Source organism: Cervus elaphus, chromosome 5, assembly GCF_910594005.1.
Source record: "Cervus elaphus chromosome 5, mCerEla1.1, whole genome shotgun sequence".
Classification (NCBI taxonomy): domain Eukaryota; kingdom Metazoa; phylum Chordata; class Mammalia; order Artiodactyla; family Cervidae; genus Cervus; species Cervus elaphus.
The window spans coordinates 134,394,695-134,416,703 of NC_057819.1; the positions used below are offsets into that span (position 1 = coordinate 134,394,695).

At 58.9% G+C, this 22,009-nt stretch overlaps 1 protein-coding gene across 1 annotated transcript in view; it reads left to right on the plus strand.

Moving 5' to 3' along the window:
• Positions 1-22,009, plus strand: part of CACNG4 (calcium voltage-gated channel auxiliary subunit gamma 4) — a 51,821-nt gene that overhangs the window by 20,496 nt on the left and 9,316 nt on the right. Inside the window, exon 2 of the mRNA XM_043905767.1 lies at positions 21,171-21,254. Coding sequence (XP_043761702.1) covers positions 21,171-21,254 — 84 coding nt within the window. The remainder of the gene's footprint in view (positions 1-21,170; positions 21,255-22,009) is intronic.

The window sequence follows — 22,009 nt, forward strand, 5'->3', positions numbered from 1 at the left end:
AAGAGGATGGGGTGGAGGAGAGGGCGCAGGTGAGGCCCATCCTGGAGCTGGATGGACGGGGGGGGCCATCACAGGGTGACAGGTGGATGGTGTGTCGCCAAGTGAGAGGGACAGCGGGGCCTGTGAGCTGGACCTTAGGAGCGTGCAGCCTCTTGTACAAAACACCGGCACGTTCACAGAGACAGGAAACCACAGGTCAGTGGTTTCCAGCGGCTGGGAGCAGAGGGGAGTGGATGCGAGGTTTCTGTGCAGAGTGATGGACGTGTTCTGGAATTAGGAGCCAGAGGCTTGGAGAGAGTAGTAACATGCCTGCAGACAGAGCTGAAGTGGGTAAGATGAGATTTGCCCCAAAGCTTGTGTTGTTTCCATGTGGAGTTCACGTGGAGGTTTCTTTCAGACAAGTTATTTAAGATCTCTGAGCCTCATTTTCCTCATCTACAGAATGGACTCAATAATCAACCCCATCTCTACCCTTGTGAGAATTCATGTGACATGTACAAGGGTCGCTGGTACATTCTAAGTGCTTAATTGTCATCTTTCCTCTGCCGGTCACGGCCCAGAACAACAGAAACCACTGTGTCTTTAGAGGAAAAATAGCAGAGGGAGTTGATGTCAGGTGACAGAAGAGCCAAGGCACCAACGAGGACCCCTGGGACACCCCGGGGTGAGAAACTACAGAGAGGCCCAGCCACCCATGCGGTGGAGAGAAAGCCGGAGGGCATGGAGTCACCAGAGGCCAGGCAGAAGCAGACTGGCAACGCCTGAGGCGTGTGCCTCATGGGCGTATCTCCCTACTGTGTGCACGGGGCACTTGCAACTGCACACAGTAGGGCCACAGAGCCACAGGCCAGGCCCGACTGGACACAGCCTGACCATGTGAGTCCCTGCATCCCAGCATCTGGAGCCGTGGGTCAGCGTGTGGACGGCGTCTGCCTGCAGCCCGTCCCGGGCCCTCGCGGCAATGGAAGTGCCACCCTGGGTGCAGGCCCAGGGCTCAGAGCCGCCTTCACAGGCCTGTGACGTGGCCAGGCTGGTCATCTGAGCCGCTGGACGGGTGCGACCTGCTCCTGTGAACTGCCCTCTGGGCAAGAGGACGTGCAGCTGTGGAAAGGGGAGAAGGTGGCTAGAGCCTGCAGCCTGGTTTCCCTTTGAAGTGAGGAGGCAGTCTTTCTGTTTCCCTCAGAAGCCCAGCTCCCCCGGCAGAGATTCTGCCGCAGCCGCCTGTTGACTTCAAAGGTCAGCCGGGCCTCCTGCGAGCCCGCCGCTGGCCCCTGGCCTCCCATCACCGCTGCGACGGGCTCTTCCTCCTGCCGCAGGCAGTACAGGACCGCTCGCGGCCTCCACTGCTCTCCAGGTCCTCAGGGTGGGAGCGGGGGCCTCATGGGGATCTTCAGCTCTCAGGACAGAATGTTCTAGAAAGTCCTGGGTGGAGGCTTCCTGTTTCTGGCTCTGTCTCCTGGAAAGCACTGGCAAGGCAGGAGATGAGAAGAAAAGAGGACGACATTAAGGGATTCTTTTCCTCCCAACACCTGTCAGCCCCGGGCGTGAGATGAGCTAAATTTGTGTCCCCAAAAAATAGATGGAAAGCGTCCTAACCCTGGTACCTGTAGGTGAGTCCTTATTTAGAAATAGGGTCCTTTAAGATGTCATCAAGTTAAGATGAGGTCATAACTGGGATGGGCTTTAAGGTAACAGACTGGATTCTTAGAGGACGAGAAGAGACACACAGGGTGAAGACCGCGTGGTCGGAGGCTGTGGTTGGGGTGACACAGCTGACAGCCCAGGGGCAGAGCAGATTGCTGGCAAACACCGGACGCTACAGAAAGTCATGGAACAGCTTCTTCTCTGATCCTTCAGAGGGCAGGGCCCTGCCAACACTTTGATTTTGGACTTCTAGCTTGTTGTTCAGTCACTCAGTCATGTCCAACTCTTTTTGACCCCATGGACTGCAGCATGCCAGGCTTCCCTGTCCTTCACCATCTCCCGGAGATTGCTCAAACTCATGTCCTTCGAGTCAGTGATGCCATGCAACCATCTCATCCTCCGTTGCCCCCTTCTCCTCCCACCTTCAATTCTGGGCGGGCAGGAGAACACATGTCTGTTGTTTTAATCCCAGCCTGTGGTGTTTTGTTACGCAGCCCTAGGAAATCAACACAGGGAAGATCATGCAGCCCTGCAGATGGCAGATGGCTGTGATACGCTCCCTATGTACAGATGAGCTCCATCCCAAGAGCACGCTTGTAAGTCCAATTTGTTCGTTAGTCCAACAAAGTTTGCTTAGGTACCCAACTCACACAGTCGGCTATATAGTACTGTACTGTAATAGGCTTATAGTACTTCTCTACTACTTAAATAATACACACGTAAAAACAAACACACAAAATAAAAGCATCTCTAATCTTACACAGCACCTTGAGAAGTACAGTCGTGCAGTACGACAGCAGGCTTACAGGGGCTGGCATGCCCGTCTGCATCTGTGAAAGTTCACGACTTGAACTTGAAGGTTAGTTTGTAGGGGACGTACGGTACCAAATTAACCAGCCTCCTGAAACGTTGCCCAAGTTACTCACCAAAAGTGGTAACCTCGAATAAAAGACGCAATTTGTTAGCAACTGTGTGTTGAGAGCTCGCCACGTGGGCTGTGGTGTCTCACGGAGCCTTCCACCAGCCCTGCAAGGATGGTACCAGCATGAACCCCATTTGAAACTGAGGAAACGAGTCTCAGGAAATGAGATAATTTCCCCAAGGTGACTGGACTACTGAAAGATGAGACATGTATTTGTCTTCTGTGTGCCAGCATGCATGTGTGCTAAGTCACTCCAGTTGTGTCCAACTCTTTATGACCCCAGGGACTATAGCCCGCCAGGCTCCTCTGTCCATGGGATTCTCCAGGCAAGAACACTGGAGTGGGTTGCTATGCCCTCCTCCAGGAGCTCTTCCCAACCCAGGGACTGAACCCACACCTCTTATCCACACCTCTTGTGTCTCCTGCATATGCAGGCAAGTTCTACCATTAGGGCCACCTGGGAAGCCCTTGTTTCCTCTGCTTCTTAACAAATTAGCATGAGTTCAGCGACTTAAAACAAGCGGACCATCTCACAGTGTCCCTGGACGGGGAGTCTGGCCCGCTCAGCGGGATCCTCCCCTCGGGTCTCCCAAGGTTGTGAGCCAGGTGTCTGCAGGCTGGATGCTTCCCTGGGGCGGGGTCCTCTCCCAGCTCACTGGTTGTTGGCAGAATTTGTGTCTGGCGGGTGTGTGACTGAGGCCGTTCTCTTGCGAGCCATCATCCAGAGACAGCCACTGTTCTTCACCACACAGCCCCATGGCGGCTCACAGGAGGCGGTCGGCTTTCTTCCAGGCCAGCAGGGGTGTCTCCCTGACTTCTCCCCCTCCACCCTGCCCTGGTGCAGTCTTATATAACACAACCCAGCCAGCCTGTTCTCAGGGGCCGCCCACATTCAAGGGGAGCACATCGAGGGTGGGACTCTGCTACCAAGTTCAGGTGAACTTGACTTGGAGACCAACGTGAACTTGGGCCTGGGCTCTGTTCCTGACACGGGGGCAACCGTGGGACATTTCCTCCTGCACCCTTTAAATCTGACCCTCCTCATTTATGATAGCAGGATGGTAATGCTAGACTCCAGCGGTGCTCTGAGGTTTAGATCTGTGGAATCGTCAAGCACACGCAGTTGCTAGGAGCTCGGTGAATGGCAGCTCCCTCCCCCCTCTTCGCCAGGGTGTCTCCTTCACACAGGAAAACACCGGGTTGGGGTGGGCAGAGCACGTGGAAGACTCCTAGCCTTGGAGCAGGAAGGCCCGGGTGTCGCTTGGGTCTGCTGCCCCTCCCCTGCTCCCAGGCCCTAAGACTCCCTCGCGTTTCCTGTGGAAAGAGAAGCTGAAATGAGACCCCAAAAGAAGCCGCCACCTTGGGAAGGCCTTGCTCTCTGCACAGTGTGAGGCCAGATCCCACGGGGATGGGCGTCGGTGGGGTCGGGGGCGGGGAGTGCGGAAGGGGGCGGGGCAGGCAGTGGGGGGCGGGGCAGGCAGTGGGAGGCGGGGCGGGCAGTGGGCGGGGCCGGGGAGGGCAGTGGGCGGGGCGGGCAGTGGGCGGGGCCGTGGAGGGCAGTGGGTGGTGCATGGGCGGGGGCGGGGCGGGCAGTGGGCGGGCACAGGCTGTGCATAAGCCTTTTCTCGTGTGGTCACTCCTGTGCCTTCGGCCCCATCCACGCGTTCTCTGTGCTGACCCCAGGAGAGTCCCATATGGACCAGGGATTTCCTGCCTGGACGGGGCACGGACCCCCCACCCCATGCACCCCCCGGGTATTAGCGCCACAGAGGGACTGGCAGCTCCTGCCCTCGTGTTCGGCGATGGCTCCCGGTAAGGCGTCCTGCCATCTGAGGGCCACAACCGCATCCGTTCGGGGCCCTGTCTGGCCTGAGGTGGACGCGAGGGGTCAGGGGTCAGAGGCGCCGAGGAGGTGCGGTCCCGTCTGCCCTGCGTATCCAGCCTCGCCTCCCTGGATGAGGGTCCTCGCGGGGGGTGGGGGGCGGGGTGGTGAGGACCTGCCGCCTGCCCACCCAGCTCCCTCCCTCCTCCAGACTCGCCTGGGAGCTGCCTCCCCTCCGTGCCTCAGCCCCGTTCGTTCATCCGTTCCTCCAGGCGTTGGACCCAGACTGACCCCCCAGGCACAGGGTCTGTCTCTAAAAAGAATGTCCTCCAGCTGCACGAGGGGCCCAGCACACGTCCACCTTCTCAGGAGCCGCCCTACCGTGGGTGGGCGGGGAGGGTCAGACGAGAAGAGCCTGTCTGCACCCTTTGGGGGCATCCCAAGGCTCCAGGAGCCTGACTTGGAGACCACCGGTCTGGCGGGGTTCCTGGGAGGGGCTGCAGTGTTTGCGCTGCTTTCTCCAGAGGAGATCAGCACGAGGTGGGCTTTTCCTGATGCTGAAGAAGCCCGAGGTTCGTGTGCTCCCTTGCACAGGTCCTTCCCAGGCGGGGATTCTAGCTGTGTGTTTGTAGTTTGTGTTCTTTCTCTTTAAGAGGGCCCATCCAATTGCCCAACAAAACCTGGATCTGTCCCAGGGGGCCGCAGATAGAAACGTGACCCAAGCAAATGAATGTCCTCTGGAAGGTGGAATCCCTGTCGGTGTTGGCGCCAGGGGGCCCCTCTGGGAGTGCCCACTCTCCTCTGGAAGGTCTCCCCAAATCAAGCTACATGGGGGAAGGGAAAGGGGCCTCTGACCCTGTAACCTCACTCCCCTGAAACCCCAGACCACAAGCAGATGTCTCCTCACGTGGATTGTGTGTCCTCCCTCTCCGTTGTCTGGCTGACCTTTCCAACGGCTGCTCTGTCCCCATCAGCAGACAGATAGTCCTCTGAACCTGTCGGCCCCCGCCATCCCCAGGGAAGCCCCCGAGGGGACGCCCACCACCATGAGCATCAGCCCCACGTGTCCACAGCTGGCCGGGGATCGCCAGCCCGGGCTTGCCCTGGTCCAGAGAGCTCTCTGCCTGCCTCACAGCCCGGAGGCTGCCTGGCCTGGCTCATGGGGGCCGCACAGCACGTTTCAGGCTCGACATTTGCTGAGCAGTTTCCATCATTTATTAATGAGCGTTGGCAACAGCCCTGTGAATTAGGGCTCAGCGGGAGAGGCTCTGCGAGGTTGGGCAGGCCTGGCCCCTAGCTTCCGGGGCTCAGCATCTGCTCTGTGCTGCTCCTGCCGGCGGGTCACCCCAAACGCCTCTGCACCCAGAGCGAAGTGCGTGCATTTGGGGGCAGAAGGCAGCTTCTCATACCCACCCCCGGGGCTGGGCTGGGCAGGGCTGGGCAGGGCAGGGGCACACCTGTCCATCCCCCTCCCTATCGCCACCCACACACAGGCAGCTGGGCATGTCCTGTCATTCAAGTACAAAAGCCTTTCGTGGTCGGGGCCTGCATGACAAAGTGCCTCTCCTCTTAGAGCAGGCAGTCGTGGAGAAGGCATGCCAGGCCCTTGCCAAGGTCCTCGCCGCTTCCCCTCATCCTCGCCCTTGGAGGGGGCTGGGGTTATCCTGTCTGTTGGGAGCGGAAAACAAGGCACTGAGGGGAAAGCACCTGGCTGAGTATGAACGGTAACAGACTCAGCCGACTGCCAAGTAGGCGACCTGGTGGCCGGGTCATGGTGACTGTGAGCTGGGTGTCGTGTCAGTAAAAAGTGTCAACTTTGGGGCCGCACGTTTGAGTTGAGGTCCTGGCTCCCTCCTCTTGCTCTTCACAGTGCTTCCGGGAGCCTCAGTTTCCTCCTCTGTGAAATGGGAACAAGTAACAAATAGAACAGCGGGGCAGCTGGCCCTCACACCCCACACTTGGCTCCCCTCCCTGCCTTCCTTCTCAGAGCCCCAGGGACAGAGAGTGAGGGAAAGGGTGCTATTTCAGGAAGGGGCTGCTGACGGACCGGGAGGCAGGGCGTTGATATGTGGAGGGCTGGGACATTCTCCCCGGGTTATCCAGAGATTCACAGCCTCGTGAGCGCTGGCAGTGAGGGCTGCTTGGGCAAGCATCTGAGACTGCATCTAACATCTTTATTTCTCTTTAACAAATGTCCCCTGGGGCCGATTTCAAATCAAGTTTATTCTGGTATCTAAAGGTATAAAGCCCATAACTCAGAGGCATTAGATGTAAAATATTCAGGCCTCCCCGGACAAGGCGCTGGCCGCCGGCCACAGCTGCACTGCTGCCCTGGGTCCCGGCACCTGAACAAGCTTTGTTCTCTGGCTATTACTTGAGGCTGGAGGTGGGCGGCCCGGCTCTGTCCCCAGACGGAGGCGCCAGGGACGTGGTGATCCTGTGTCGGGATCCGGGTCTCACGGGGAGGGATGGCTGAGTGCGTGACCGCAGCCCTGCCACCCGCGGTGTCAGCTGAGAAGTGGGGGCTCTGAGCCCCTGTGCTGGGACCCTGGAGTCCATATCTCTCTGTGGGGGCTGGTGTTGCTTCTGAAACATCGGGACTCTAGCATTTAGGACAGCTGTTGTATGTCGAACGTGGGATCCAGACAGACCTGGGGGGTTTTCCTTTCTCCTGCGGCTCTCACTTCAACCTTTGGTTTTGGAGAGGATTAAAATGGAGCTGGTCTGGCAGCCGGTCACACCGGATCCCAGCCGTGGTTCTCAGAGGGCGGATCTCCAGGCGATTCTCTGCAAGCACAGTTGTATTCATCTCGTTACCGTCGGCTCACGATTCCTGGGGTGACGTGCTGACCATGGGGGTCGGTGACACCAGCGCTGTCACCAACGTCTCGTGAGCAGAGGCCGCGCATGTCCTCTCGGCCTTGTTGTAGGGGTTCTGGGGTCATCGCTGGAGGGGAGGGTGGAGGGCAGTGCAGCCTGGACGCTCTGCCCACCTTCCCTGTGGGCCTGGAACCAGGGGCCAGGAGAGAGCAGTGCCTCCGACCCCCCAACCCCCCAGAAACCCCTCTGGAGACAGAAGTTCATGCAGTCTCACCAACCTGGATCATGGGAGCTGCAGATTAAAAGACAGACAACCCTCAGACCCTCTCTGACTCAGGGACACACAATTAAATACAAGACAGGAAGCCGCACAGGGCATCATGGGTCCTCATGAGGAATGGGAAGCTGGTCCGGGAGGCTTCTTGGAAGGGGTGGCACTGGCCCTGACGATGGGGGGCTCCCTGAAAGCTCCAGGCCGGGGAGGGGCGGGAAGCAGAACATGGTTCGGAAGAGCAGGATGGGAGTCAGGAGCCCAGCTCAGCTCAGCGTTGTTGGGGGACAGCCAGGGTGCAGGGTCTACGGGAAGAGCCCACGGTGGCTGCCAGGCCCAGACCTGGTCCCCGGGGAGGTTGGAAGCCCCATGGCACCCTGGTCAGGGTCCGGAGTCACCAGGTCACCCTCAGGGGAGGCAGCAACAAGGGTGCCAGTTAAGAGAAAGGTCAGATGGGTGCAGAGGGGAGGGTCTGAAGCTCCCTAGGAGGTGAAACTGCTGCAGATCAGCTGACGGAGGAATTACCGGCAGGATGGGGAGGCCAGGAGAGCAGGAACACAGGACAGGCTGGGGGGGCCGGCGGAGGGGGGTGGAGGGGGGCCCCCGCGGGAGGAGGGCGGGTCCCTGTGGACAGCGGTGTCCACTGCAGCCACAGGCTCAGTCTGCAGTGGGGAAGCTGTGGACCGGCAGTGCTGAGAACCTGGGGGAGGAGCGCCACCGGGGGCGTTCAGACAGGAAGCGGGGCAGCAGTGCCAGTCCCTCCAAGGAGGAGGGGCCCAAGGGAGGGCCCGCAGGGACCGTCTGGGGGTTAGGAGCAGGCGGGGCAGGGGAGGCGCAGAAACCAGGAGGACACCACGCGGGGGTGGGGCCACCTCCCTCCACAGTCAGGGCCCAGCGCGCTCCCAGCCGCCCTGCACACAGAGCCACTGCTGGGGACGTCTGTGGGGACCCCGGGGGGGGAGTCCTCCCAGCAGGTCTCAGGTGCACCCTCGGGTGCTTTCCTGAGCCCGATGGGCTCTGGGTGTGCGCCCCCACCCCCGCCCCCCAGGCAGCAGCCCGGGGCTGAGCTCACCAGGGGCCAGGCCTGGGGACCCGTCCAGTCCCCTCCCTGCCTCCACTCCATTTCCAGTTCCTTTCCCTCTCGGGGCTCTGCCTCCCCCACCCCTCCAGAGCCCTCTGCACATGTTTCCAAGAGACACCCCCATCTCCCCCACTTGGGTGCCTGGTCTGGAACAGGCCGGGGAGAAGCAGGTGCTCCTGGAGGCACATCGTTGCCGGGCTGGGCCCCATAGCCCTTGCCTGGGCAGCTGGTTCCTGAGCGTTCGTGTTGTGCAGAGTGTGATGGACGGGGAAGGCTGAGTGGGTTCCGGCTTCGAGAGACGACTGCCAGCTCTGGGCAGCCCTGGGCAAGTCACTAACCACTCAGGGCCTCAGTTTTTCCATCTGTAAAATGGAGCTGACGATAATAGAGCCCCCGCAGGAGAGGGTTTGTAGTGAGGACCAAGTGATAAGTGTTAAGTGATAAGTATTAGCGCTGGTGAGAGCCGCAGTTATCCTGTAACAGGGGCGGTCAGTGTGGGAGCGGCTGCTCATCGACCCTCGAGGGTCACCTCGGCAGACTTTCATCCTTTGGTGTCTCCAAAGTCTGGCAAGAAAGGGGAGCATCTGCAGACTGTCAGGAAGGAGGAGGCTGTGGTTCGAGGCAGTCCAGGGGCGCCCTCCAGGGAGCAGGCTTCAAACAGCTGATCTAGGAAGGGGCTGGTTCCTCCCCTACTCTCAGTGGGCCTGAGACGGAGTGTCTGTGAGAGACTGGAGCCTCCGAGACGAGAGAAGGCTGGGTGATGTCCAGACACTGGCCGCTTCCTCATCAGGTGATGACCAGGGCCGCTTGCCAGCCTCACCCAGCCCCTTGGAGCAGAGTCGCGCTGCGTCCCAGTCTCCAGCCTCTTCTCCTGCTTTGTGTCTCTGCTTCCTGGGGAGGAGCTGCGCTGTGGCTTCCCGGTAACTGTCATCCTCCCCATAAATGGCCTGCTTGGCTCACAAGGAGCACTGCTCCTCTCCGCTCCGTTCCTGGGCTGAGGCTGCAGCATCCCAGCCCACCAAGGCCCCCTTCGCCCCTGCTCCAGCCAGCCCTGCTATGCCCTGGAGGGAGGGAAGCTGGCTTTTACATTTTGTTTTCTTTTTTCTTTTGCGTTAAAGCAAAAGCCCTAGGCCTCACTCCAGCCTCCAGGAGGACAGGAAGGGAAGATGAACTGTGCCTGGAATTAAAGGGCCTGGAGCCAGGGAAGGGCATCTGTCCTGGAGCCCAGCTGAGAACAGAGCCGGGCGTGGGCCTAGCCTGTGGAACCAACTGGGGGGACACGGGAGGGCCACTGAGGGCTAGTGGGCAGGTCCTTGGGGAGTCTGGGCACAGGCCGCCCAGGAAGGCGGCCTGGAGCGGCACATGCGTCCCTAAACCAAGGCTGCTTTCTTGGGGGGGAGGGCTGCAGTCAGTCTGGAGATGGATAAGGTACCCGTGCTCCCCGCGTCACACCAGCATGTGCCCCCAAGTGAGGCTTTCATCCCGGAGCCTAGATTCCAACTGCATCCTGCCCCACTCCAGGGAGGGTCAGCCCTTCCAAAAGCCCATCTGGTGGCTGGCCCAACCCCTCAAGTTCCCCTGACTTGGCGGCCCCACCTCCTGTCTCCTCCCTGCCCTCCACCTCCAGCCACTGCCTGGCGTCGCTGCGCCCCCTGCCCTCTTGCCTCCGAGCCTCCGCTGTGCCATCCGCTCTGCTGGTTCCAGGCTGTGCTCACAACCAACTCCTGCTCATCCTTCGGGGCTCAGCTCGAGTGCCAGCTCCTCGGGCAACTTTCCTGAACAGGTTACAGGCTCCCCCGCACTCGGGTGCCCCGGCAGAGATGCTGGCCCGCTCCCCACCGCAGCCCAGCGCCCGCTGGCCCTCACAGGCCCTCAGAGTGGGGATGCCGCTAGAAGCGAGGGGGCTGGATGGCTGTGGGTCCGGAGATGCTCTGCCAGCACCAGGGCGGGGGTGGGGAGGCTCCTGGGGGTGGGGACTGGTGCTCTCTGGTTCCAAACAGAAAGGAAGTTAACAAAAGTCGAGAAGCTTTTCCTGGAAAGTTGCTGACGTGGACGGGGCACAGGCTGGCCCCGGTGCTCCGGGGGCTGGGGACAGAGGGACAGGGCGCTGCTTAGCCGGGGGCTCAGCATCCCATCTGTGAGCAGCAAATCTACAACTTGGTGTCTCCTGAGTGAGCGCCCTGCCAGCCCCAATTCCAGCAGATGTGGGGGAATTGGAACCTGGAGCTTCATACTACAGGGGCGGGTCTTGAAAACTGAGTTTGAACGCAGTTTCTGGCTGCTGGGAAGAGCTGGTCCCAGCCTGAGGAGACTCAGGGGGTGGACACGCACCCCCTTGGTGTCAGGAGGCCCTGGGGGCCTCCCAGACGCAGGCTGCTCTGCCTCTCTCATCTCCCGTCTCAGAACCGGGAGCGGGCTGGCCCCGAGGGTGGAGCTCTGCTTCTGAGTTGGATCAGACAGGAGCAGGTGGGTGTTCAGTCTTGGGAGCTTACCTGCCTTCTCGAGCCTCAGCTGCCTTGCGTGTAAAATAGGGGCTCCTATTTCAAAGGATAGTTTGAGGTGTAAATGAGACAATGGGGAAGCTTAGCACCGGCTTTGCAGGGAGCCAGCGCCCAGTGGCAGCCAGCCCTTGCCTGTCGGTCCGTCGGTCACGGGACTGAGGGCAGCAGTCATCTGGCCGGGCCTTCTGAGAGTCGGGGCCTTGCGCATTCCGAGCTGCAACGTCGCGGGCACAGGAGGACACAGCGGAGTCCGAGGCCGAGTCCAAGGCCGTCCTGGGAGGGCACGAAGCTGGCCTCCGCCTTCTGATGGGTGGCTGCCAGCACCACAGTTGATTATCGAATCAGCTCACAGGCCACCCTGGGCTCTGGGATGTTTACAGCTGGCATTGCCTCGTGGGAGCCCCTGAACAGCCCTCTGAAGGTTTCCCAGTCACAATCCCCATCCCACAGATGGGGCAAAGGAAGCTCATTGATTACCCAGGACCTGAGACGACGCAGTGAGCGGTGACCTCAGAGCCAGACTCGGCCAGCAGGGTGACTTCAGAGCCTCCCGTCTCTGCGGTGTCTGGCCTCGGGATGATCGAAAGGTCTGGTCTTGACTCATAGCCTCTGTGTGGAGGGCTGCGCTGAGAGGACTTTAGACCGTGATGGGGAGAAAAGCCCGGCGATAGATTCACAACGTCTGCCGCGGGCTTGGGGGGGGAGGGTTCGGGCACTGTTCACAGCTGGGGTGGTGTCACTGTTGGGGGGATGCTGTCCTCTGTACTGTTTAGCAGCACCCCTGGCCTCCCCCTGCTGCTTGCCAGCAGCACAAGACCCCCTCCCCACCGAGTTCTGACAGGCGAAGCTGTCTCCAGAAAGGCAAACCCTCTCCCGGTTGTGAATGAGCCCCGGAGCGGGCCGCAGGGATGGCCAAACAGCCCTGAACTCGGAGTCCAGAGGCCAGCCGGCCTGTCCCTGCAGAGAGGGGCATCGGGTTCTTCGTGTGGGAAGTTAGCACGAGGTATGGATGGTCCCAAGGGCTCCTCTGGAGGTCGTGACCCTGCCCCCTCACCCCAGCCTTCATTCCCGAGGTCCGTGGAGCCAGACCAACAGGAAAGCCTGGGCTCTGCAGAGAGCCATTTCGCCTCTGGAGTTCCATGTTTGCTCATTAAAGGAAAGAAAGAAACAAAGAAGAAGAGAGCCCTGAAGCCTGGTATGGAGATTTCATCCGAGCAGAGCCATCAGGCAGATTCAAGTGGAGAACTCACAGAGACAATAACTACACGCCTGCTTCCCTGTGCGGAGACCAGCGATGCTCCGTTCAATTATGAATCTCAGCAGGAAGCCTGGAAAACCTGCGCTCTGGAGCCAGGGGCTGGAGGAGGCCAAGGCTGGGGCTGGGTCCCCGGGGCACTTGCCTAAAGAGACAAGGGCGGCGGGTGGCGAGAGTGTGACGCGGGGGTCCCACCCGCACCTGCACCAAGAAGCTGGGCGTGAGGCAGCCGGGCCTCGGGGAGCGGGTGAGCAGGGGCAGCCCTGGGGTCCTGGCTGCTCAGCAGGTCTTCCTTCCAGTGTGTGGGGGGAGCACGAGGTGGGAGGGGACTGGGCCTCGGAAGTCAGAGGGCGCTGTGTGGTGGGGACGGAGGAGCGCCTCCAACAATGGGAACCTTCTCGCTGCGGGGGTCCCCACCTTACAGACGGGAACCGGCCCAGTGAGGGCTTCCCCAGCTGACCGAGACCTCAAGAGGCTGAAGTTCATGGGCCACACAGCTTCCACGCCGGAGCCTTGGGGCTGACGCTCCATGTTCCCGTCCCCAGATATCATGCCTCCTATCCCCCCAGGTCCCGTGGTCTCCCGGGAACCTGCACTCACCTCTATGTCTCAGAAAAGCGTTGCACACCTACCCTGAGGAATGACACGTGACCCAGGCCCCCGAGAGCTGGGTTGGAATCTCTGATGAAGGTGTGGCCGGTTGGGGCAAGAAACCAAATTCTGACTTGACCCCAAAGGAAGATGTTATTGGAAGGATGTGGAGGCTTCCGTGGAATTAAGAGTTTAGCAGCCAAGACCAGGATGGGGAGAGCCCACAGCTTCTGAGGCTGGCCTCCCGAACCCCCGAGAACACTCCATGCTCGAGCTCCCCAAAGTCAGTCGCTTCGCCCTTGGGTGCCCTCTGCTTCTGATCCATAATCCGGACTCTGGAGGGAGCATCTGAGCACCTGCAGGAAGTGGTCCAGCTCGGACCAGACGTGCACCCAGCATCCCTGGCCAGGGCTGTTGAGTCGCTCAGTTGTGCCCGACTCTTTGCGACCCCATGGACTGCAGTATGCCAGGTTTCCCTGTCCTTCACCATCTCCCCGCATTTGCTCAAACTCATGTCCATTGAGTCAATGATGCCATCCAATCATCCCATCCTCTGTTGCCCCCATCCTTGTTCTTGATCTTTCCCTGCATCAGGGTCTTGTCTAATGAGTCATCTCTTCACATCAGGTGGCCAAAGTATTGGAGTTTTAGCTTCAGCATCAGTCCTTCCAATGAATATTCAGGATTGATTTCCTTTAGGATCGAGTGGCTTGATCTCCTTCCTGTCCAAGGAACTCTCAAGAGTCTTCTCCAGCATCACAGTTCAAAAACATCAATTCTTTGACGCTCAGCCTTCCTTATGGTCCAACTCTCACATCAGTACATGATTACTGGGAAAACCATAGATTATTTGACTATACAGAGCTTTATTGGCAAAATGACGTCTCTGCTCTTTAATACACTCCCCTAGCCTGCTGGGGCAGACAAGAAGAATCTCTCAGAGGCTTGTCCACCACCCGCTTACAGGCCAGAGCCGAGGGAGGTCCGGGTGCCAGTAGAACCCATTCTTCTCTTTTGGATCTGAAATGGTTCAAGTTGAGGACCATCCCTGCTCAAGACACTCTCTGCTCATGACTGCCCATGAGCAATGGCTGAGGCCAACTGATCTGCAGTCCCCCAACCTCTCCCCATGCTGCTGACCACCATGGATACTGAGGCTGCGATGGTTGGTCGGTCTGGCAGCTGCAGGAAGCTGCCGACTCTAAGCGCCTCCCTCCTCACAGGGTGCTGCAGCTTGAGGGGAGTGATGAAGGGAGAGCTTGTTAATCCCGGGGGAGCCGTCTCCTGGGCAGCTGGTCTCCTCGGGGACTAAAATAAGATGCCCAAGAGGCCCTGGGGTGAGGCCCTCTCATGTAACAGGTCGAATCTCCACTGAGCCAGGCTGGGAATAGAATCAGTGACACGCCCGGCCATTAGGAGCGAGAAGTCCCTGCATTCATGGGGACATTTCTCCAGCGTTAGAGTCATGGAGGCACCTCGGAGCAGACTGCCTTGAATCCAGGCCACCCTGTGGCGGCTGCATCACCCACTTCTGTCAGCCTAAGTTGTCCATCCTGCCGCCTGCCCTCCTCACACAGCTCTCCTCCAGAGGTGCACCCCAGCCGTGACTCTGGGGCCCCCACCATCACTGCTCAGCTCTGCTGGGCCGCAGCCCTCCCCGAGATGCCCGGCACCGTCCAGCGCTCAGCCCTCATGCCTGACACACCCCGCCGCCGCCGCCTCCCTGGAGCATGAAGTACCCCGACTCCCAGTTCCACGGCAATGTAGACACTCCCCTCCCCAGCTAGTGGTGGGCTCTTGCCAGCTGAACTGAGGCTCTGGACTCCACGGGGCCCAGCATCAACAGATAAACTCTGAACTAAAGGAAAGAGTGGGCAAAGGGCTGAGTGGATAAGCCACTCATCATCAAGGAAGACCGACCCCAAACAGGTCAGGTGCTTCAGTGACCTAAAGGCCTGGGTTGGGAAGAGACAAGATCACGAGGGAATCTTCTTCCGGGCTCGGGCGCCCAGGCTCTGCATCCCAAGCACTAGGCTGTGGGGAAGACATGGAGGGCTCCTCCCCAGACCCCAGTTGGAGCACAGGCTGGGCCGAGGCCGTCTCCAGGAAGTGAGTTTAAAATTACTGATTCACCTTCCACGTCACCAGGGTTGATCCTCTTCAAAATGCTCCGACCACAAGGGCTCCTCAGGCTCCACTTCAGCTCTGAAAGGCTGTAAAGACATTTTCCATCTTCCAGTCAAGGAGAAGCCGTCTGACCTCTGCTCTGTAGCCTCAGATCACATGCTCTTGGAAACTCTGGGCTCCCCGCTCAGACCCCCGTCCTAGTCGTCACTGGATGACTGTGAACCTGGACAGCTCCAGGTCAGCAGAGACCGTGCCTGACTTATTGATTATTGCTGCAACCAAAACACACCAATGAGGACTTACTGCCCACGAGGCAAACGGGGCAGTCCTCTGCGAGGTGGCCTCCTCCACAAGGGATCAGGGATCCAGGCTGGCCCGTCCTGTGGCTCTACCATTCCCTGGGCTGACTGGAGGGGGGAGGAGGCTGTCTGGGGGAGGGTTGCAGCACCTGCCCAGAGCCCTCTCCAGAAGGACGCCCGTCACTCCTGCTCACGTCCTGCTGGAGTGGCCACACGGCCCATCTGACCTGACGCAGAGGTAGCCACGAGGCCCCGAGCAGCCATGAGCCAGGAAGCAGACAGTGAGCTTCCAGGGTTGGTCCTGGGTGGGTCCGCTGCACCCAGCACATGGCAGGGGCTCAGACACGGACGCTTGATGCAAGCGCTGCAGGTCAGAGTGGTTCAACGGGGCCTCATGGAGTCACTCGCGAGCCAGCGAGCTGAGGCTCCCCAGGAAGGTCCAGCCCAGCCATGCCGCCTCTCAAGCTGCTCTGTAGGAGCCAGGTCTGCCCTGTAGGAGCTGGGCCGTGGTTTTCAACAGCCTGCCTCCTCAAGGCTGGAGAGGGGAGGGCCCGCCTGCGCCGACAGGGAGGTCACAGTTACAGGAGGGCGGCCGCTCTGCAAGGATGCCTAGGCCTCTTCTCCAGGACGAGCAAAGACTTTCCTTCTCTCCCAGAGCAGCACTTCCACACTCAGCTCAGAGTCGGGCCCCTGCCCCAGGGCTCAGGAGATCAGGGCTTCCACATCTCTAAGCCTCCTCTTTGCATCCTCAAAGGCGTGTTTTTAAAAAGATGAGAAGGGCTGAAGGGCTGGTTTCCATCTAAGCCTGAGCCAGGGCCCGCCTGCAGGTGGAGTGTCCTGGGTGGAAGGGGGGCAGCGGGGTGAAACCCAGGTCAGGGCCCAAAGCGGTATGAGGGGCGGGCCTGAGCTGCCTGCCGCTGGTTTGGTCCTGCAGGGACCTGCCCCCAGAAGCAGGCAAAAGGGGCGCCGAGGGTGGAGGATGGGAACGTCTCCCCAGCGGCTCCCACCGTCCTGCTCAGAGGTCCCCCCAGAGGTGGGGGTCTTGATCCCCAAGCCTCTAGCTCTGCAAGCATGGGACGTATGTGCAGTCCCCCGGGTGACCTTCCCAGGGCCACAGGCCAAAGGCAAGAGCAACAGGTGACACTGTGCAGGGCTGGGGGCCGCTCCGAGGAGCAAAGCGGGCGGAGAGACGAGCGTGGGCCTTTGGGCGTCCGCGAGGAGCGCGGGGGTAGCGACCGTGAAGACGCTCCGCAGGCTGAGAGGTCATCACACCGCCTGATGCTCTTTTCTCCAGGGCTCCCCCAGGTACCGCTGACCCCCCGGAGGCTGGTTGTGGAGTGACTCACAGGGTGACCAGCTCTCCCGGCTTTCCCGCAGCACCCCCAGGCTTAGTGCTGAGTCCTGGGGGCCGGTCACCCACCGTCCACCAGGGCACAGCCGCAGGGTGGGACTGTGACTGCCCAGGGGGAGGAACCGGGAGACGCACCCACACTCGTGACCGCTCCGGGCACAGCCCTTCCAGCCTCCACAGCTGGCCGCCCTGAGGTCAGTGCAGACACAGAGCCCCGCTTTCCTTAGAGTCAAAGACCTGGTTTCCTTTCTCTCTCTCAAGAAACCTCACTGGTTCATTTTCAGACATTGTAGAAAATTTACAAAATACAAACAAAATGTAAAGAGGAAAATCTGAATTCACTCAGAAACAGAACAATGGGCACGTTTTAGGATATTTCTTTCCAGACGTTTCCTGTGCCTGGAGAAATACCTGGGACTTGATGGACGTAGAGAAAGGGTACGTGAGCCGCTGCAGGCATTCTTGAACCTTTTCTCCACAAAATCCTCTTGGAGTCTCAGGGCAGGAGGGCTCCCCAAGACCCGAGTCCTGAGTTTTACCAGATGAAGGAATAACTCATCACAGGCCATATGTCCCACGAGGTCGCTTCACATGCGGGTCTCCTGACCCCCAGAAGGAGAGAACCACTTGTCTCCAGGAGCAGAGACCACGACCCTGGGAGGGCCTTGGTATTCCTGCGGCCTGGCCAATCTAGGACCCCCAAATTAACCTCTGCCCTATGCACCACTTGTAGCCAAGGGGCACACAGACTCTGCAGTGTGACTGTGACTCTGTGACCCCGTGGACTGTAGCCCACCAGGCTCCTCTGTCCATGGGATTTCCCAGGCAAGAATACTGCGGTGGGCGGCCATTTCTTCTAGGGGATCTTTCTGATTCAGGGATCGAACCTGTGTTTCTGATGTCTCCTGCCTTAGCAGGCAGACTCTACCACTGGCGCCACCTGGGAAGCCCACGTCTTAATAGATAACACAGCAAACAGCCTGATTACCGAGAGAGGACACACATGAGGGGAGTCGGGCTGGCATTCTCTCTTCTCACGTCAGCCATTAATTTTCTCCCTGTTAAGTGCCTTGGGGCCGACGCTAACAAAATTGGATTCGACAGGGATAAATGTGAAATCCTTTGGACTAAACACTCCACAGAAACAGGCTGGGGGCAGGGAGGCTGAGAGCCTGAGTCTCAGGGACAGCAGGTCCCAGAGCAGAAGCTCGGCACCCAGAGATGGGCGGGGCAGGGCCCTGGGCTCTGGGTGTCAGACCCAGCCCCGGCGGGGGCTGCTGTGGGGGCTGTGCTTCTGGGTAACCCAGAGCCGGGAGCGAGGCTGGAGACGGGCTGGAACCATTGACAGAGAAACAGCTGAAGGAAATGGGGAGATGCGACCTAGGGCACATCCACTAAGGGAAGTGCCCAGGTTCTCGCCTTGGGGGCCTGGGGGCGATCTTGTCAGGCTCCCTGAGTGCTCTCTGCAGCGCCCACTTCTTAGGGCTGGGGTGGGGGGAGTGGGCTGGTGGGAGTGCAGTCGGGCTGCCAGCCTGTGATAAGGTCAAGCTGGGGGACGAGTCTGGTCCCAACTGTGGCAGCTTGCCAACCACTTCCCGTGCATCCTCAAGCCTTGGTCCTTACTTTTCTGCAAATCCCGGATGGCTGGAAAAACAGCTGGTCCTTTGTCCTGTCGGACACAGTTCCTTTCTTTGATGACTTGAAGGGTTGACACATGATAGATGATGGATTCTTTTATTCCCAGAGGTTACATGTAATTCCCACGGATGGAGTTTCACGGAGGCAAGTGACCTCTCGGGAATTTGAAGTTAAAGCTGTTTGGACACAGAATGCCTTGGGAGGGGAGAGGTGCCCGTCACTGGCTGGGGGATCAGGGTTGGGGGGGGCTCCGTGCCAGGGGTTCTGGAAGCCTGAGAGTTTGGGTGTCTCGCCGCATGCCCAGCAGGAAGACCCTTCTGCAGGTGCAGTACATGTGGATCCCTGGACATCGCTCGGGGGCCCCGCAGCTGGCAGAGGAGCAGGAAGGCCCACACGTCTGTCCACCTTCTTGCAAGGCTGGCCTCCGACAGGCGAACCAGGAGTGTTGCACTTCCTCTTACACGGCCACTCACCTATGTTGGTCCCAGGGCTGCCATGATGAACAAAGGGACACTGTCATCTCACAGTCTGGAGCCCCAGGGCCCTGCGCCTCCAAGGTCTGCGTAGGCCCCCTCCCAGCCCCGCCCTTGCTGGCGGCGCTGCCCCTCCGTCCCCCCCACCCCTCAGGCTGGATGATGAACCGTAACCACACGTGGTGACACAGACACCTAAGATAATGTGTGAAAAAGTGTGTTAATATGTTGGACAGTGTGATTCCTATTTAAAATTTCTATCAAATAGAAAATAGTACCCTAAATGCAGAGTGGAGGTTAGCGAAATGCACTGGAAAGGCCTCTGGCGCTAATGTGTCTGTACACAAGCTAATGTTTCGAGCCTATTTCCTTTTCAGGTTTATATACATTACATTGAAAATGTAAACATACAGTTTTCTCATTTCTGCCAAAAACAGTGTTAGCATGATCAGTGTGGGAGCAAGTGTCAGTCCTCTAGTCCCTTTGCTGTTTCCTAAGATTTTCAGCAACTTTTGGATTAGTATCAGTTTATTATTTTTTATTAAAAAAAAACCAAGTTTTTAAAAAGTTAAATCTATAGGTATTGACCTTGAGAGGTGTGTCATATGTTATTACATGAAAAGAGTAGGTGACAGAGTAAAGTGTGTTGTATTATCCCTTTTTCAAAATAGGGGACACAGCCATTCTGGAAGCCAGCATGGCGGTCTCTAACAACAAACATGCAGCATCACGCCCCCTGGCGGCTGCACTCCCAGGCATCTAGCCCAGAGAAGGGTGACTTTGATTCACCTCCAAACCTGTTCATAGCAGCGTTAGTAGAAACAGCTGGAAACCACAGGTGTGCTAGTTGGAAATTATCCGGTGTCACAAAGTGTGGTACAGCTATGCCATGGAATCTTGCTCTGCAGTCAGAAGGAGCAAGATGATGATACCACAACTGGTGGATCTCAAATTATGCTGAATGCAAGGGCCAGTCCCCACAGGTTATAGACTGTCTGACTCCGTTTCTAGAAACGGAGGTCATCTCGGTGGTTGCCCTGGGCCAGGGTCAGAGGCTGGGGACAGGGGAGTGGATGTGGCTGTGGGCGGCATGAGGGGTCCTCAGGGTGGTGGGTGTCCCTGACGAGTGTGTCAGGACCCAGGTTGTGACGTCATCACTGGAGGAAACTCAGTAACAGGGACACGGAGTCTCCCTGCGTTATTTCTTACAACTGCATGTAAATGTAAATTCCCTCCAAGTAAAAAGATCAATGTTTTAAAAGCAGGGAATCCTCACAGACATGTGCACGGGCTGGGATGCAACACAGAGAATGAGGTGGGAAAATGTATGGCTGACCGCTGACCTCTGCAGAACAGCTGTGAAGGGAGATTGTTGTCAATCTCTTAGTGTTTGACTGTGCTGACAAGCATGGGGGACTTTGTGAATTTTGTTTAGACCCATAAAGTAGACAATGAGTTGGTTGGATGACATCACCGACTCAAAGGACATGAGTTTGAGCAAACTCCTGGTAACAGTGAAGGACAGGGAAGCCTGGCATGCTATAGTCATGGGGTCACAAAGAGTTGGACACGGCTTAGCGACTGAACAACAACAAAAATAAAGTAGCCCAAAAAATGTGCATGGGAAGGAGGTAAGGGCAGAGAGCGCCACCTCGCCCACCATGCCTGGGAAACACTGGCACGGTATCCCCCCCAGTGTCTGGAACCGGGTGTGGCCCCCTCTGGCCTCCACAGCCCCCACTCTGGCCACCCTGACACCACCTGCCTGGTGCTGTCACAAATGCTCAAGGCTCACCCCCAGCTCAGCCTCTCACCACAGAGGGAGACCCGCAGAGTGGAGGGGGTGATGTCTGGGACCATAGCCGCACTCTCCGCTGAGCCATCGCTGTGGGCCAGGAGGCATCTGCAGGCCTTTCAATGTCAGCTCAGATCCCCAGGAGGAGGCAAGTGGTTGTCCCCATTCTACAGAAGCGATGAGGCAGGTAATTAAGTCGTTCGCACCTGAGCCACACAGAGCGTGCCATCGAACCGTGCCCCACTTAGGGTGCCATCCCTGACACCCTTAGCTGTCCCCCACTGTCCTGACCAAGGCCAGCCTGCCCCACAGGGGCCCTGGAGACCAGCACCCCAGCTCTGAAGGCAGCAGCTCAGGACCCAGTGGAGGGATATGGCCAGCCATGGGCACATTCCCTGCTGAGTGATCCTCCTCTGTGCGCCGACCCCCTTGCTGACCCCCCTGTCATGCCTGGGCTGCCCTTCTGCTCCCCCATGCCCAGGGCCTGCCCAGAGCCGGGCACACACAGCACGCAAGTCTGGGTGAACGGAGGTGGGGGCCCTCGGGACGCTCACACGGCTCTTTTCCTCTGCTCCTCCAGGGATCTATAAAGGACACTGCTTTCGGATCAACCATTTCCCAGAGGACAACGATTATGACCATGACAGCTCAGAGTACCTCCTCCGTGAGTGTCAGGACCCTGCCTCCCCGTGTGTGGGATGGGGGACAGTAGGCAGGCAGGCACTGGAGAAAGGATGGGCCCCGTGGGTGCAGAGGGGCCAGCCTCTGGGTGCTCCCGACACTCCCCTCTGACTCAGGATTCTGCGTTCAGGGATGGGGTGCGGTTAGGCCTGCTGCAGCACACCAGTCGCCCCTGTGCAGTTACTGGCTGGGAGGAAACACCAGGCTGGGGCTGGCGTGAGGGGAGGAGGGCGGGGCATCCCGCTGCCTGGGGCTGCTACTGGTGGCTGTCTTCAAAGGAGTTGATCACAACAGCTGGTCCTGAGGCAAGGAGGTTAGAGATGTTGGCTTGCCCAGGCCCAGCATCCCTGGGGGGCTGAGACACCCCAAGGATACTGCCCAGCCAGCACTGGACCTGCCCACCCCTCCCCACCCCCACCCAGCAATCTATTCTTGACAAGTCAGATTAAATCGCACACTGAGACAGCTGGTGGGTGCCAGGCAGCCTGTGGGACCAGCCTCGGGTCCATGGGCTTCAAGTCTCTCCAGCACCAACTGGTGGAGCCCCCAGCTCTACCCCGAGCCCCCTTCCCAGGTCCTGAGACAGCGCTGGCCCCCAAACTGGAACCAGAAGTCAGAGGACAAACCCAGCCCCACGCCCCAAATCCAGATCTCATCCCTGGGCTGTGGCTACCTCCCTGGGAGGAAGGATGGAGCCTCAGCCAGGGGAGGAACCTGGAAACGGAAAAACAGCAAGAT